At 41.1% G+C, this 16,402-nt stretch overlaps 1 protein-coding gene across 3 annotated transcripts in view; it reads left to right on the top strand.

Moving 5' to 3' along the window:
- heatr5a (HEAT repeat containing 5a) overlaps window positions 1–16,402 on the top strand; it is a 45,441-nt gene that overhangs the window by 9,755 nt on the left and 19,284 nt on the right. For all 3 annotated transcript variants that reach the window (XM_085144174.1, XM_085144172.1, XM_085144173.1), the window contains 16 exons: window positions 3,279–3,498; window positions 3,588–3,799; window positions 4,821–4,929; window positions 5,810–5,959; window positions 6,167–6,338; window positions 7,197–7,357; window positions 7,432–7,681; window positions 8,611–8,766; window positions 10,068–10,318; window positions 10,531–10,642; window positions 11,585–11,737; window positions 12,018–12,117; window positions 12,231–12,340; window positions 13,904–14,073; window positions 14,176–14,339; window positions 14,813–14,918. In XM_085144174.1, coding sequence (XP_085000300.1) covers window positions 3,373–3,498; window positions 3,588–3,799; window positions 4,821–4,929; window positions 5,810–5,959; window positions 6,167–6,338; window positions 7,197–7,357; window positions 7,432–7,681; window positions 8,611–8,766; window positions 10,068–10,318; window positions 10,531–10,642; window positions 11,585–11,737; window positions 12,018–12,117; window positions 12,231–12,340; window positions 13,904–14,073; window positions 14,176–14,339; window positions 14,813–14,918 — 2,502 coding nt within the window. In that variant the 5' untranslated portion in view covers window positions 3,279–3,372. The remainder of the gene's footprint in view (window positions 1–3,278; window positions 3,499–3,587; window positions 3,800–4,820; window positions 4,930–5,809; window positions 5,960–6,166; window positions 6,339–7,196; window positions 7,358–7,431; window positions 7,682–8,610; window positions 8,767–10,067; window positions 10,319–10,530; window positions 10,643–11,584; window positions 11,738–12,017; window positions 12,118–12,230; window positions 12,341–13,903; window positions 14,074–14,175; window positions 14,340–14,812; window positions 14,919–16,402) is intronic.

The following is a 16,402-nucleotide window of genomic DNA, read 5'->3' as shown; positions in this document are numbered from 1 at the left end:
CTGTATAAAAGACACCTGTCCACAGCCTCAACCAGTCAGACTCCAAACTCCGCCATGGCCAAGACCAAAGAGCTTTCGAAGGACACCAGGAAAAGAATTGTAGACCTGCACCAGACTGGGAAGAGTGAATCTACAATAGGCAAGCAGCTTGGTGTGAAAAAATCAACTGTGGGAGCAATCATCAGAAAATGGAAGACATACAAGACCACTGATAATCTCCCTCGATCTGGGGCTCCACGCAAGATCTCATCCCGTGGGGTCAAAATGATCATGAGAACGGTGAGCAAAGATCCCAGAACCACACGGGGGGACCTGGTGAATGACCTGCAGAGAGCTGGGACCAAAGTAACAAAGGTCACCATCAGTAACACACTACAACGGCAGGGAATGAAATCCCGCAGTGCCAGACGTGTTCCGCTGCTGAAGCCAGTGCATGTCCAGGCCCGTCTGAAGTTTGCCAGAGAGCACATGGATGATACAGCAGAGGATTGGGAGAATGTCATGTGGTCAGATGAAACCAAAGTAGAACTTTTTGGTATAAACTCAACTCGTCGTGTTTGGAGGAAGAAGAATACTGAGTTGCATCCCAAGAACACCATACCTACTGTGAAGCATGGGGGTGGAAACATCATGCTATGGGGCTGTTTTTCTGCCAAGGGGACAGGACAACTGATCCGTGTTAAGGACAGAATGAATGGGGCCAAGTATCGTGAGATTTTGAGCCAAAACCTCCTTCCATCAGTGAGAACTTTGAAGATGAAACGAGGCTGGGTCTTCCAACATGACAATGATCCAAAACACACCGCCCAGGCAACAAAGGAGTGGCTCCGTAAGAAGCATTTGAAAGTCCTGGAGTGGCCTAGCCAGTCTACAGACCTCAACTCCATAGAAAATCTGTGGCGGGAGTTGAAAGTCCGTGTTGCTCGGCGACAGCCCCAAAACATCACTGCTCTTGAGAAGATCTGCATGGAGGAATGGGCCAAAATACCAGCTACTGTGTGTGCAAACCTGGTAAAGACCTATAGTAAACGTTTGACCTCTGTTATTGCCAACAAAGGTTATGTTACAAAGTATTGAGTTGTATTTTTGTTATTGACCAAATACTTATTTTCCACCCTGATTTACGAATAAATTCTTTACAAATCCTACCATGTGAATTCATGGATTTTTTTTTCACATTCTGTCTCTCACAGTTGAAGTGTACCTCTGGTGCAAATTACTGACCTCTGTCATCATTTTAAGTGGGGGAACTTGCACAATCGGTGGCTGACTAAATACTTTTTTGCCCCACTGTATATGAAGTGTTTTTAGCTGGGTATTTTGTACCTGGAGTTGAGTGTTTTGACCAATGCAAGAAAATAATTATATTTTTAGATATAAGTTGTAACGGCTGCCATTTTCTTTGTGAGTATTTATTACATGGCTTGCTGTGGGGAAAAGCCTATTCTATCATTTGAGTCTAAGGTTTTTTATTTTGAGCACCCGATGACTCCTTTTTGCTTCTCATCCGTAAACTCTCTCCATTCAGTTTCACGTGATTCTTCTGTAGGTGGTAGAAAAGGTTTGTCGTGTTTTGAGTCCATGGTGGGTACCGGTTTCCTGCATAATTTACGTAGTATAGTTTTCTGGTCCATGTCAGACTTTTTATAACCAAACCATGTCCAAGCTACATAGGTAGCCACTCATTTAGGAATAAGGTCCTCGACTTGTTTTTTTTAACTGGTCCTTTAACAATAGATGTTTTAATTTCGTCATCCGGCATATTTCATCATATCACGCAGCCCTGGCTTGCTTTGCAGTTTAGGGCACAGGGAGACCATAGTGTTCATCAGTTCTCCATCAGGATCCCAAAGGCAGCTGTTGGCTATTGGGAATCCTCTAGTTTCAATGTCAAGTTGATCTGTACGTCCATTAAAAAAAAAAAAAAAAAAAAACCCAACCACAATCTTAAATGCAATACAGCAAAATAATATATATAATAATATATATAATAATATATATAATTTATATAGAGCTGGGCGATATAAGATTTTTTTTCATATCACGATGTTTTTTCATTTCAGGCGATAACGATATATATCACGATATAAGCCAAATAATTATATTTGTAAGATTTAAATGTGCCGTTGCTCACAAGTAAAATGTGAAATAATCAGCAGCTTGTTTTGATTTAAATATTTATTTCCCATAATAAGTTCAACAGGGTAGATATACTTAAGGAACATGAGACTTTTTCAGATAAATAAAGGCAAATATTGCAAACTACACAAAAGGCAGCCGCTAAAGCGTTTACGTTTCAAAATAGAACAAACGAAACAGACTACTAAATTGTCAATTCCACTTAGAAACAAAATATTAATTCTAAAAATAAATCTTAGTTTGTTTTACAGAAGAACAGACAAAATTGACTAACTTATCAAATAAACTGAGAACTAAAAGGGAATTCTCGATCTCTCCTTGTTGTATAGCTGAGCTTTTCAAACAGTTTTAACAGTTACTTTAGTCTGACAAAAGCCGAATGACGAATTAGCGCTTCCAGTCAGAGATTGAGCATGCACCGGTTTATTGTATTTCCACACTTGCTTTCGGCACAACTTACAGTGGCTGCTCTGTTTTTTGTCAGACTTGAAATAGCCGAAATACCTTCACACTACGGAACTTCTGTGGCTCTTCCGTTCGACAATTTCTCCGGCATTGGAACCATCATCTATTTTCTCTTCGGTAACCTTCGGTCACGCTCTCAGTTGATTTTTCTCTAGTCGGCACACTCATTTCCTCCATTACCCGGGCGGCACGGCGGCTGGCTGCTTCCCAAACAAATACACATGTGCGGCTTGGCACTTGTGCTGTACGTAACAAGTCACGTGACGTGATGCTGCGGCTGTGATTGGTTCGGCTCTGCGCTACTTAATTTGGATTGGCTGTTCTTTTTTTTTAAAAGAGGACAAGAGAGATGAGGCTTATCGCAATAGTTTAACTTTTCTATCGAGAAAAAGTTATTTTGCAATACATATCGTTATCGTTCTATTGCCCAGCTCTAATTTTATATATATAAATTTTTGGAAACTTAAAGAAATATGCTAGAAAATATTACTCTCATTGTTAACATCACCCACAGTATTCACCGAATGAGAATATTTGTTCCCAGTATCCACTGCTGGGGTCCTTGATTGGATTAAAGTCTGAGCCAAATCTTGTGTGCCTTAGTGCTGTCTTTCTACTAACGCTAGATAAACTAAACTGCCTTTGTTTTTTGTTTTTTATCCTATGTCTAAAAGAATTTTGGAGGATGGCAGGTCATCCACACTGAGCAGTTGGGAGAGCACAGGAAAAAGACAGAAGGTGAAAGAGGAGCACTACTGGTGTTGTGTGATGGAGCGTGCTCACAGCCTCCTCCTGGACGAGGAGGCATGTAATCAGGTGGGCAAACACCAGAAGGCCGAGTTCATCTTGGAATGGCTTAACCACCTAAAGAGGCTCCTCCCAGTCACTGACAGGGTAAGAGGTCATATGATCATGGAAAATAAAAAGGAATTAATTGTGTAACTCTGAGAGTGGTAATTCTATTAATGTTTGTTACCCATTAGGTCGATATCAGACACAACCAGCGGTGTTTGGTTGACCAGCTGTGGGAAATTCTAATTAACTCTCCAAGCGGGCCTACCCGCTGGCTGTTGGCCCACTGCTTGGCTGTGCTCTATCGCTTAGGAGACCCCATCCCATCCAACTTAATGGTGGAGAGGTGTAACGACATAATACGCAGCAAAGATGACTCGCCGTCAGCCCTTCCAACCCGGCTGTAAGTCTAGATACATTTATGATCATGAGGGAAGAAACAAAAACGTTTCCTCTTTTCCATCCCCTTAAAAATGTGGGTGCAGTACCCATTCAGGGAGCATGTGAGACAGTGTTAATAACAACAGTGTTATTTTTTTGAAAGCTTGAAATTTAAAGAATAAATCTCTATTCACTGATGTCACAATTGGAAATGTTATTATGATGTGATTATTTGAATGAAAATGAAGCTGAAAACTTTTTAAGACTTAAAATATGTTTAGTTCAGTTTTCAAGCTAGTTTTTAAATGCAGTCTGTAGGCCGTTTACGCTCTGAACATTGCTTGTTGATATTTGTTCACATTAAATGAGTCATTAAATGCTATCAAGCTGGTGGAGGCAAGCTACGGTTGTAGCCACAGCTGCCCTGGGGCAGGCTGACAGAAGCGAGGCTGCCATATCACGCCATCGGCCCTCTGGCCATCGGCCCTCTGGCCAACACCAGTAGGCGGTAGGTGAAGTGTCTTGCCCAAGGACACAACGACCAGGACAGAGAGCCCGGGGATCGAACCGGCGACCTTCCGGTTACAGATACGCTTCCCAACCCCCTGAGCCACGGTCGCCCCATATATGGCTCTTTCTTGCCCTCCTGTTTTTTTTTTTTTTTAAGATAAATATCATGCTGACATGTGTTAATATTCCACCACAAAATAGATGCTGTTACGAAATGGGAAATTCATGCTTGCTGATGTTTAGGGTTTGTTGAACACGCTCCCTGTCCCTATGCAGTTTTTCAAACCTTGGCTCCTCTAGTCTGCATGTTGACGTATCCTTAGGCAGGATGTTTGAACCTTGAGCTGCAATTACATCCACTGAAGTGTGAGTGCGTGAAGGTTAAAAAGCCCCTTGGCATACAGTAGAAAAAAAGTGTCTGCATGAATGTGTGTGTATGGGTGAATAAGACGTGTCAGTAAGAAAGTGCTTTCAGAGTAGAAAAGCACAATATAAGTGCCAGTCCATTTACCGTTTTCTTATGTGTTTTTCAGGGCAGCCATTGCATGTCTTGGCACATTATACGAACAGCTTGGTCGGATGCTCATCAGCTGCTTCAAAGATACGTTAGCTTGCCTGCTGAAGGCTATGAAGAGTGCTGAGGTTTGTTCACTTATCTCCTGCTTTTGTAAGTTTCAGAAAGATGTAGAAAAGACTAAAGCACTTTTAACAAATTGTCAGTGATTCTGCTGGAACAAAAAAGGGACACATGCAGACTAACCACAAACCAGACATTTATTCAGACATTAATATGTAATTCTTTCCAAGGTAGAATGATTGTACAGCACACATCCGGCTTTAAATAACAAGAACTGGGTTTGAATTCATTTTGGATCTGGGTCAAATATATAACACAGGGACATTTATATATTTACTTAAGTTTTACCTCAACCAGAAGCTTTTAGTAGCTATCATCAAGTTTGTAGCTCTGGCACAAGTATGGCTGAATATTTGTCTAACACTATATAGAGGGGTCTAGTTTAAAACTCTAAAACTGTTGCCCGGCAACCTTTAAAAACACCTCCAAATTATTTCCCTTTTTTTCAGGTTAAAGAAGTTTAATTATACATTGGATCTTTGTGATGTTCTAGGACAAATACCTGCAATAATAGATTTATAATAATATTTTCCACATTATCCAAGTAATTTGTGTTATTTCAAAGAAAACGTGCATGTGTTTGTGTGTGTAATTAATTTCATTTTGGGAAATACTGAAAAAAACCAGCATATTGGAATGGACTTCTGACACCACCACCTTTAGGCTAATTCTGGCTCTGGCTCATATGTGTGACATCTCTGCGTGCCCTGAAACTGTGTAGTGATAAATGCTGAAAATGTTACCTAGATATTCTGATTGAGATTTTAAAGGGCTTTTCTCACTTGAACAGGTCAAAGTAGTTATAAGATAAAGAAAGATTTTAATCAGAACAGCTGCAGATTTGTGAGATGATTTTTCACAAATAACCTTCTGTGCTGCTCTCAGTCTCAGGGTCGCTATGAGATCATGCTCAGCATGGAGAGGATCCTTCGAGGTTTGGGTGTCAGTGCAGTGTCATGTCACCGTGACATCTACAAGGTAGTGAGAGCCTGTCTGACAGACCGGTCCATGGCTGTACGCTGTGCTGCTGCCAAGGTAACAGCAGCCGTCATGTCTCATTTGACATTATTTATTATTTATTGTTCTTGTAACACCCTGTCAGTTTAGTTTTGATTTCCTTCCATGCAGCTAGTTTTAAAAATCAATCTGAATCTGGAGGGCTATGAAACTTTCTCTTGGTTTCTGCTCATTTTCGGCTCAGATGTTTGGATAGCTAAGTACTTCTGTGTGTCATCCGGTCAGGTTTTGTTGGAGCTGCAGAGAGAGGCTGCATTCTTGTGGACCAGTGAGCTGGAGAATGTGGCCACTGTGTGCTTCAGAGCTTTTGAAGGATCAAACTACAACGTCAGAGTGTCTGTATCCAAGCTGCTGGGAATTCTCCTAGCTGCTGCTGTGGAACCGCGACAGTTCACTGGTATGACCCCAAAATAGGGCTCTGTAATATGTACAGGTTATCCGAACCCAAAGCAGCCACAGACCATGACACTACCACCATGCTTTAAGTTATTTTAATAAAATGCTGTGTTTAGGTTTGTGTCAGATTTAGTGGGACTCAAGTTCAACTTTTGTTTTCTTCTCAGTCCACAGAATATTTTCCCAAAAGGCTTAGGGGTCATAAAAGACGTTTTTTTTTGCCAAGTATAATGGCTGTCACCATGGTTCACTAGAATCCCAAAGTCTTAGAAATGGTTTTGTAACCCTTTCCAGACTGATGAATATTAATAAATTTGTCTTTCATCTGTTTCTTTAGATTATGGAATCATGCTTTGCTTTTTCAGGTCTTTCATCCTATTCCAGTTTGTCAAATCCGTTCTATTTTTGTGATTTCTTTATTTACCAATCTAGCAGTAATCATTCTTGGGTGTTACTGGGTGTGAAACTGAACTCAGCTTCCCAAAAAATAAATAAAGCTACTTTGTATTTTTTACAAAACATGATTTTTTTTCCCTCCCGCTGCACTGTACCTATAAATAAGCAGCTCTCTGCATCAGGTTATGCCAATAGATGACAAGTTCAACAATCAGCATCTCAGTGATGACATATTCACAGATTACATATTATAATGTAATTTAATTGGTCATTAGATTACATTATTGGAGTTGTACAATTGCAGTTAGAGCTTCCAGTGTTTATTAGATTTGCAGTCTCACACTGTAATTGCTGGGTGAGTTGAATTACCAACCCTCCACGTTGGCATTTACATGTATGTTCAGACAGCTATTTGCACATCTATGAGATCAATAAACTCTATTGCCCCCCTCCTCCCCCGCAGCCCCCAGGCAGGGTGCTCGGAGTCAAGGCTCCCTGGAGGAGGTCATGGAATTACTGTCTGGAGGGTTTCTGCGGGGTGGAGGGGGTTTTCTCCGAGCCAGTGGAGACATGCTCAAGGGTACAAGCTCTGTCAGCAAGGACGTCCGCATCGGAGTTACACAGGTGAACCACAGTGACAGCATGGAATAATTGCTATTTAGATGTTTGTTGTGAACTCACTCTCCCCTGCCTCTCAGGCCTACGTGGTGTTTGTCTCCACTTTGGGCAGCTCCTGGCTTGAAGCCAACTTCCCTGCTTTCCTGTCCTTGCTGATGGAGCTGGCGTCACACGTCAGGGCAACGCAGACACCAGCTGATGCTGCAGTGACCCGCCGCTGTGTCTCTTTTATCCTGAGGAGCACTCTGGGGTCTCTGCTGGGAGAGAAGGCCCAGATCAACGCTGTAAAACAGCTCTGTCTCGCTGTGGCCACACAGAAACGAGCAGTTGGTGAGCTTGGTGAAAGGAAATTCTGTATATGGCTGTCTTCTGTGTATATAGACAAATGTATTAAAAATATATATATAATTCACTCAATAACAGCATGTTATGATTGCTAGAATAGCTCCTGAAGGAACATTATGGAAATAATGCTAAATTATTATGCATATAGGAAAATATCATTTGTGCCAATTAAAGCTACTAAAGCTACTGCATATGAATATCAACAATTTTACAGGTACTAGCTTCTCAGATGTGAATTTTTGCTGTATCAGATTTGTTACCTTATTTTTTTCTGAACTCTAGAATTTATTTTGACTTTTGGGAGTAACTCTTTTTTCCCACTATTTTTGAACATTTGAAGCTGAAGAATCATCCAAATATTATGAATATTTTCCATTTTGATAATGAAAAGTATTAGAAATAACAACCTTGTGGTACGTTTAGGCCAAATGTGGAGCTAAGTTCACTGTGTTACTCAAACAAATACAACTGTCTCTTGGGAGCAACACCCCTGAAACCTGATGTGAGAACAACTGTATTCCAAATTACAGCCAGTAGCTAGAACAAAGTAACAGCAACACTTTTTCCCCCCAACGTTGACGGTCTTACAGTGATAATCTTGACCTTCATTTCTGAATGTTGGAGAATCTGAGCTTTTATGACACACCACCTATCAAATTTTTCAGTGAAGTTATTATCAACTTGTAAATTCCTGTAGGATGCACAGGAATCACCTTATATAGGTGAAAATGGGGCTGGGGTTGCTGGGGTATTGTTTTGCCAGATTTATTTAGTAAAATGTGCTTTTTAAAAAAAAGGAAATAACGTCCATATCCATATTTGGTGTAACTGGCTTCTGAAGCCATTTGATTTACACTGTCATTATTTATTAAGTGTTAGTAAAAGTATGCATGTTTTTGATGATGTGTGTTTAGATGCTGCTCTGACTGACAGGAACGTGGAGACCAAAGTCTCGTCTGCAGATGTCTCAGCCAGTCAGCACGTGTTGGTTTGCTGCCTGCTGGAAATGGGAGCATTGGTTCAGGGATTGGGATCTTCTGTGGCCCCCCTCCTCACAGACACTACCACAGGTCTGCAAGATGTGTTTTTCTATAGTGTTAAAGACACTCATTAGGGCCTGAGCACTGACAGTGCAAAAGGCTTATTGTATCTGCTCCGTTTATTGTTATTCAGGGAAACGAGTCACCCTGTTGACAGTTTAACCATGCTCAAAACCCCATTAAAAATTTTTGCACACACATCAGGTCTTGTGAAAACTTGTGTATTTTATTGGTCTTAGATATGTGCAGTGCAGAATGCTTCCATAGCGCCTATAAATTTGCAAACAATTAACTCCACCTCTGTCGTTCACATACATGTACGAAATTTGGCACACCCATGTAACATCCTAAGACACACAAAAATTTTGGATTGATGTCCTAAACCCGACCAGCCATAAGTCCCCCATTTTGAATTTAATAGTTGATTTTGACATCTCTTTTGCATTTCCCACCACTTGTACTTTTTCAAACTCCTCCTGGGATTTAAGAGTTTTTTTTGAAGGGCGTGTCCGTGATACCATGAATAAACTTCAAACACTGATGATGTGTCACAGTAAAAATTAAACATTTCTATTGTACTTTAATGAACATCTTATCATCCCATGTATATAAAATTCATTGGTAGTTCTGTTCATGATATATAGGAGCGGATGCATAATTAGTGGGTATTCTCCACCACCATTTAGTGGCCATAGCAGACCATCAGTCTGCCCACAACAATGAGTTCCCAGGCTCAGTTATAGCAAAGGTGGATCGCAACACAGCTCCACCACTGCATGCCAGGGTGTGCACCAAAGTGCAAAAGCCCTCTTATCACTGCTTGCAGTTTTAATTTAGATATTTCTATCTTTGTCTTTGTTTCTTTCTTTGTAACCACCTCTGTGTCTCTATGCATCACATATTATGCAACATCTTCCACACTGCTGTGAGGTGGATACTAACTCCAGTTGTACATTGCTGATGAGCGGTGCTCCTCTTCTAGCTGGAAATGTTCCCAAGACTTTGAGATGGTCATACTGGAGATAGAACAAAGCACAGCAGTGTTTTTTATATTGGCTAATGTCTCTAACATATCTTTTGGGAGCATTTCCACTGCACTATACCCTGAGCCCACTGAACCTGCAGAGAAGAACCTAATACCATCGCAGCTTAAGATGGTGAAGTTGGAGTACATCCATCTCACTGCAGCTGATTACTTTTCAGAGTAGCTGGCAAATAAAATACTTGTTGTGATGTAAGAAATGTGATTTACAAATGTATTCACAAAGGTGGACGTAAGTCCTGCAAAATCCCAGCGTATGACTGACTCTCTCTCCCACTCATGCATCCAGCCCTCCTGGACACGGTGATCTCTGTCCTCCTTCACCCAGCCACCTTGGCCAGGCTGGCTGCTGCTTGGTGCCTGCGCTGCATTGCCATGGCTATGCCGTCTCACTGCTCTCTCCTCCTGGACTGTTGCGTCGAACGTCTAGTGGCACTGAAGTCCTCACCCGACGCTGTAGCTGGGTATGGAGCTGCTATTGCTGCCCTGGTGGCAGCAGTGCAGCACTGCCCACTTGGAATTCCACACACCAAGGACAAGGTGTGTACACTGGCACCACATTATTACACTGAACATTTTGCCATACACATCTTCAGTATTGCATTACCACATCTCTTAGAGTGATTTGAAGCTTTTGTCAATTTATTTTGAAAGAGTTTCATGGCTACTACTTTTATTGCTGAAATCCTGTTTATGAGTTTGTTTGACAGCTCCACTTTGTTATTATTTATGTTGTGTATCTATGTGTGTAGATGGTGTTGGATCTGGCAGAAGACCTCCTCCGTTCAGCCTCTCAGAACAGTCAGATTTCTCTCCAGAGGACTCAGGCTGGCTGGCTGCTCATCTCCTCTTTAATCACGCTGGGTAAAACTGCTGAACTACACTCTCAATCTTCTTGCACCATACCAGAGGAAACTGTGAAGATCTGCAAACATCTTTATTACCATTGTGTTTGAGATGGAGTAGAAGCATGCCTTTACCGATTGCAGCTTCTTTAGGGGATATTAGTATTTGAAAGGTTTTGCTTTCCCTGTAAGAAATTCATGGTATACAGGTCCCCATGACTGACATCATTTCATCTAGTACCACAATAAAATCTCCTCTTTTCTAATATAACAATATAATATTAAACTTTGAACTAACATTTTATTTGATTAAATCCCTTGTCACACCAGAGAGTTTATTCAGTAACCTGTTTCTACCATCAGCTGTTGACTGTTAAATTTTTATAGGTTGTAGTTTGCTGTTGATGCACCAGCAAAGTAGGCAGGGAAGTGGATGGTGAGACAAACATGCCTAATAATTACTTCCACTTCCTGCTTTTTCTCTCTGTTGCTCCAAATCTCCAATTTATTGTAACTGACCAGCAGAACATTCTTAAATTAAAACGGATAAGTGTAATGATTTTTTTTTTTAATTATAAAAGTGGTTCAAATGTTCAGGTGAGAAATGCAATAAATCCGTCAAACTGTATTAGCACTTTTTTTTTTTTTTTTATATTGTTAGTTCCAAAGAATGAGATCTCAGATACAAGCAATGAGCGTTCTCTGAGGGGTGGATGGGCTTTCCTTTAGCAACACAGTAAGGAATTCAGTTATTTAGAATGGGCTCAGAGCTGCTGCTCCTCTACATTGAGGTGTTCCGAGGAGGCCCTGTGGTAGATTGGAGAGCTTGTATCTGGAGAGATGAAAGATTTGATAGGAATTTGTTGACCTTGGTGCATAATTATTCCAAAAACTAGTTCCAAAAAGACAGAAGGTGTCAGGTTTTGACTTCAGTGCCTTGTGTATTAATCTGTGTTTATAGGTCCAGCTGTGGTGGAGCACCATCTGCCCCGCCTGCTTCTACTGTGGAAATGTGTGTTTCCTGCTTCACTTCGTGAGCAGGAGATGGAGCTCCGACGTGGGGACTACTTCACGTGGCAGATTACACTCGAAGGACGTTCTGGAGCACTCAGTGGTTGGTACACTCACTGCCAAACAGAAATCTGTGTCTCCACAAGTTGGAAGGCATTTTTGAGACTCCAAATGTGGTTTCAGTGACAGGGTTAAATTTGGGTTATGGTTAGGGAGGGGTTAGGGTTAGGCATTCATTTTTCATTGTTAGTGTTAAGGTAAGGGGCTAGGTAAAGCATGTCAATTAGATGTCCCCATAAGGTAGGTGTGTGTGTGTGTGTGTGTGTGTGTAAAATTAAGAAAGAAAGAAAGTTACAATTTCTCTCAACTGTGTGTCTGAACAGCGATGAAGAACCTGCTGCAGCACTGTAGAGAGCTTGTGACTGATGAAGTCATCAGCCGTCTACTCACACCATTAACCTGTGCTGTGGCTCTGCTTACCAAGTTAGTGCCTTGTTGGTTTTAATTGTATAGAATTGTTTAAATGTATGTTAAAAATTTTATTTAATGTCATTTTCAGTTATATAGTCTTAGTATCCATTTATTTATGTCTCCAGGTTGCCTGCTCTATTCAGGTCTTATGGCAATTCAGTTAAGAGCTGGTCCATCGTCTACAGGCTGAGAGTATACGAGCTGCTTGCTCTACTGCATCCACAAACTTACCAGGGTAATGCTTCACCTCTGATACTGTTTTGCACTTATTTTCTTTCTTCTTTTCATTTCCTTTGACTTACATCTTTTTGCCCGTTGTCCTCTTTTTGTATCTCGTTGCCTTCTTTCCTTTTCTTTGATTAAAGTCTCTTGTTTCTGCCTTTTATTATCACAATTTTTCTTCTTTTTTTGTATCCATGAATAACCCCATAGACAAAGCTACAAAAAAATATTGATTATTTCAGTTATATATATTTTTATGTGGATGTATGTACCTGTATATCAAAAACATATCGATTCTTCTTTCATGGTAACTTATGTACCCTAAACTCTGAGAAACACAAGCATAAAAAGTGTGCTTACTTATTTATTTTTGTTAGTACATTATTTGTTCCTTTGATCTGCTTTGTCTTTGACACATCTTTGACACACATATTTGCTCTGCTCTCACAATCCCATGTTGGAAAACAGTCCCTACTTTGTAAAATGTTAATTTAAAAAAAAGAGGATGCAATAGAAAACATTTCAAATGTTTAAACTGAGAAATCTACAAATCTTGAATTATTTCATTGGAATGTTCCTCGATGCAAAATTGCAAAAACTTGGGTCACATATCTGTATAACCTCCTGTAGACAGTGATAGGTAGCAAAAGATTACAGCATAATAAAGCTCATAATATTTAAAGATTCACAGAGTCTGAAGAAATGCCTGCCTGTAGTACAGATGTTTGACCAGTTATAAACATCTGGAACATTTTGAATTAAATAATATAATAAACAAGACTCGGTCTATTGATCAGTTAGAATCCTGTGGCAGTCAAGAATGGGGCAACATTTTTCTCCCAAAAGTCTAGCAGCTGGTCTCATCCGTTTCCAGATGTTTATGCCCAGTGGTTTACCACTGGGCATAAAATAAGACAGGATGCTACACAGTGACACTGTTCCAACTTTTTTTGACAAGTGTTGCTGTCATCAAATTCAAAGTTACATTACTTTGTTTTTTTTCTTTTTCTTTTCACAGTTAAAACATTTGATACATTTTCTGTGTTCTGTTGTGAATAAAATATTGCAAATCATTACATTCTGTTTTTATTTATGTCCCAACTATTTGGGGAACAGGGTTGTTAGAATTCAAATGGGTTGGCTGGTAGTGTCTTAAAAAAAACAACAACAGCATATTGTTATATTACTGACACAACGTTCCACTCACATCTGCTCATTTTTGCCATTGCAGCATTATTCTAAATTGCCCCACTGAATGTATCTGGTAAAAGGTGAAGGAATATCTTCAGGAATATTGTTTTTTGGTGTTCTGTAACTGTAAATGGAAGTTTCCTTCAAAGGTGCAATTTTTACTTTGAAGCTGAACCTTTGAGCTCTGATTACTGAAAGTAAAAGTTTGGCAAAAATGAGAAAACAACAGAGTACCTGGACAGTGTTTATAGGCACACTGTCCAGTGTTTATTGTCACTTGACATATCTGCAGAACTTCAATATCTAACAGTTCCTGTAGACACTAATGGGTAGCTAAAGATTGCAGCAGTAGTTGATGTGAGTCGGTTTTCTTCTCCGACTACAGAGAGTTTTGGGCTGGTGATGAATCAGCTGGTGTCTGATGTGTCAGGTCAGGACAACCTGAATCAGACATGTTCAGAGCTTTCTCTGCTGCCTCCCCTCTGTCATCGTGACGACCTACCACTGGCTGGCCCTGCCCTCCATGACACTGACCACAGATACATCGAAGAACAGGTGAGCTTCAGCCCAGCTCTTAACAGTGATGGCTCAAAGGGGGAGAAACTTGACAAGCCTGAGGATTAGAATCAGAAAGACTGCTTTATTTTTATGTTGCAGCTCCACAGTAGCAGTGTGGGAGGAGGATCATTGGACAATGACCCCTTCAGTCTGTGTGAGAGGGGCTACGAAGCTCCCGCTCCTCTTCCATCCCCTGTCGCTCTGGCTACCACTTCCATCCATCTCTTTGGAGCCGTGTTCCCTCACATAATCTCTGCTCAGAGGTAAGCGACCTCTGACAGCCTAACCAGCACAGACTGACACGAGAAGGACATTGTGTATTTATTTAGCTGTTCATTTGCATACTTAATGTTGTTGTAATAACAAACCACAGCAAAAAAAATTTAAGCTGCCTCAATAAAGGCAGCACTTCTGCACATTTTACAATTCTTATTTATTTTCTTTCTTTATATTTGAAGAAAGTCTTGGCATTATAAGCACCACTACATCAGTGACGAACACTTATACAGTTATATCTAAAACTTCCCCCAGGGGGTGAGAGCTATAATAGTTTAACCCTCACAGCTTTCTCTTTGAACATTACAACAAGTTTGTACTCTTTAGAGGGACACAGTCCTAATCTGAGATGCAGGTTTTTGTTCTCAGTTAGGGCTACAGTTTGGTGCAGCTCTGCCAGATAGATAAGCTTTCTAAGCCAAGCTTAGAAAGCTGTGGAATAATGAGTCCTGTGTGTCAGGGTGAAGATACTGGAGCAGTTTGTGGAAACAGTGAACCAGCTAAAGGGTCAACGCCAGCAGACTATCCAGACTCACCTTTGTGCTGCCCTCTGCAGTCTGCTCAAGGTACTGCATCTGCTTAACCCCTGTGTATCTTCCAGAAAACCGGTTTTAATGAAAACCCTGATGTTTAAGTGAACAGTTGCCATTATTCTGTTTTTAATCTTTTGTGCTCATCCTTACACTTCATGTGCAATCTTGCATTTGCAAGGCAGTGGTGAGATGCACACTACACTAGCACTAGCACTTTCTATGCTCCGTAATAGTGCACTATACAATATGCATGCGTGTTGTATAGTACCCAAGAGATCAGCATACCACTGTCAGGACCAAGATGCATATTGTGTAGTTAGCTGGTTAACTGTGTTCGCTATTACTGTTGATTTTTTTTTACCGCTCAGTTCTAAAAGGCTGATGGGCAGGTGGCGTGGACACCTAAGTTTGTGAATGTGATAACTCAAGTAGGAAGTCACCTTGGATTTTTAAATTGATCAATTTAAATTAATACAAGGTACATTTACTAAAAATCTCAGACAAGTTTAAATCTCAGTGAATTCGCCCTGAGGGTCAGAGTACGTTTTTCTAAGAATCCGGTGATTGCGATAATTTGAGAACAAGATGTTTGTCTGTCAAATGCACCACAAGAGACAATAGAACACTGGACCTATTTTTTACTACTGTCAGAGATGCCTACACCTCCACTGCCCTTCCTCCACTGGGCAGGTCAGATCACAACCTTGTACTGCTCATAGCAGCATATAGGCCAGTGGTTCAGCGGACGTCAGTGACTGTAAAAACTGTGAAGAGGTGGTCTCAGGGGGCTAGGGAGACACTTTGTGGGGCTTTGGAAGCCATCAACTGGAATGCCCTGTATGAACCACATGGCAGTGACATTGATCATCTAACAGACTGTGTCTGACAGTCTGAACAGCAACATAGGAACACCCCAGGTAAGTGTTCTGTCCCCTTTCCTCGTCACCATCTATACGGCCGACTTAAAGTATATTACAGAAACCTGTCTCCTCCAGAAATTCTCTGACGACACAGACATTATTGGAAGTGTGGACATGGGATGGAAAGAGGAGTACAGAGGACTGATTGATTGCTTCATGAGGTGGTGGTGTGAGGTGAATCACCTGCAGCTGAATGTGGCCAAAACAAAGGAGCTGGTGGTAGACTTTGGCAGGAACAGATCCTGACCCTGTCTGCATTGGTGGGACTGATGTCGAAATAGTCACATCCTACAAGTATCTGGGAGTTCAACTGGATCACAAGCTGGAGTGGTCTGCCAACACAGACAGGGTAGAGGGGTATTGAGGCAAAGCTCTCAGGGCCAACCACAGGGGTCACAGCATCTCTTTGTAGAAAATTCAAGAGACTGTAGAGCAGGGGGGTCAAACTCCAGGCCTCGAGGGCCGGTGTCCTGCAGGTTTTAGATATCACCCTGGGTCAACACACCTGAATCAAAGGATTAGTTCATTACCAGGCCTCTGGAGAACTTCAAAACATGTTGAGGAGGTAATTTAGCCATTTAAATCAGCTGCGTGGGA

The sequence above is a fragment of the Neolamprologus multifasciatus genome, chromosome 19 (genome assembly GCF_963576455.1).
Source record: "Neolamprologus multifasciatus chromosome 19, fNeoMul1.2, whole genome shotgun sequence".
In the NCBI taxonomy this organism is placed as follows: domain Eukaryota; kingdom Metazoa; phylum Chordata; class Actinopteri; order Cichliformes; family Cichlidae; genus Neolamprologus; species Neolamprologus multifasciatus.
Note: the sequence above shows the minus strand (reverse complement) of the source record. Positions and strands in the feature narration are given on the sequence as shown.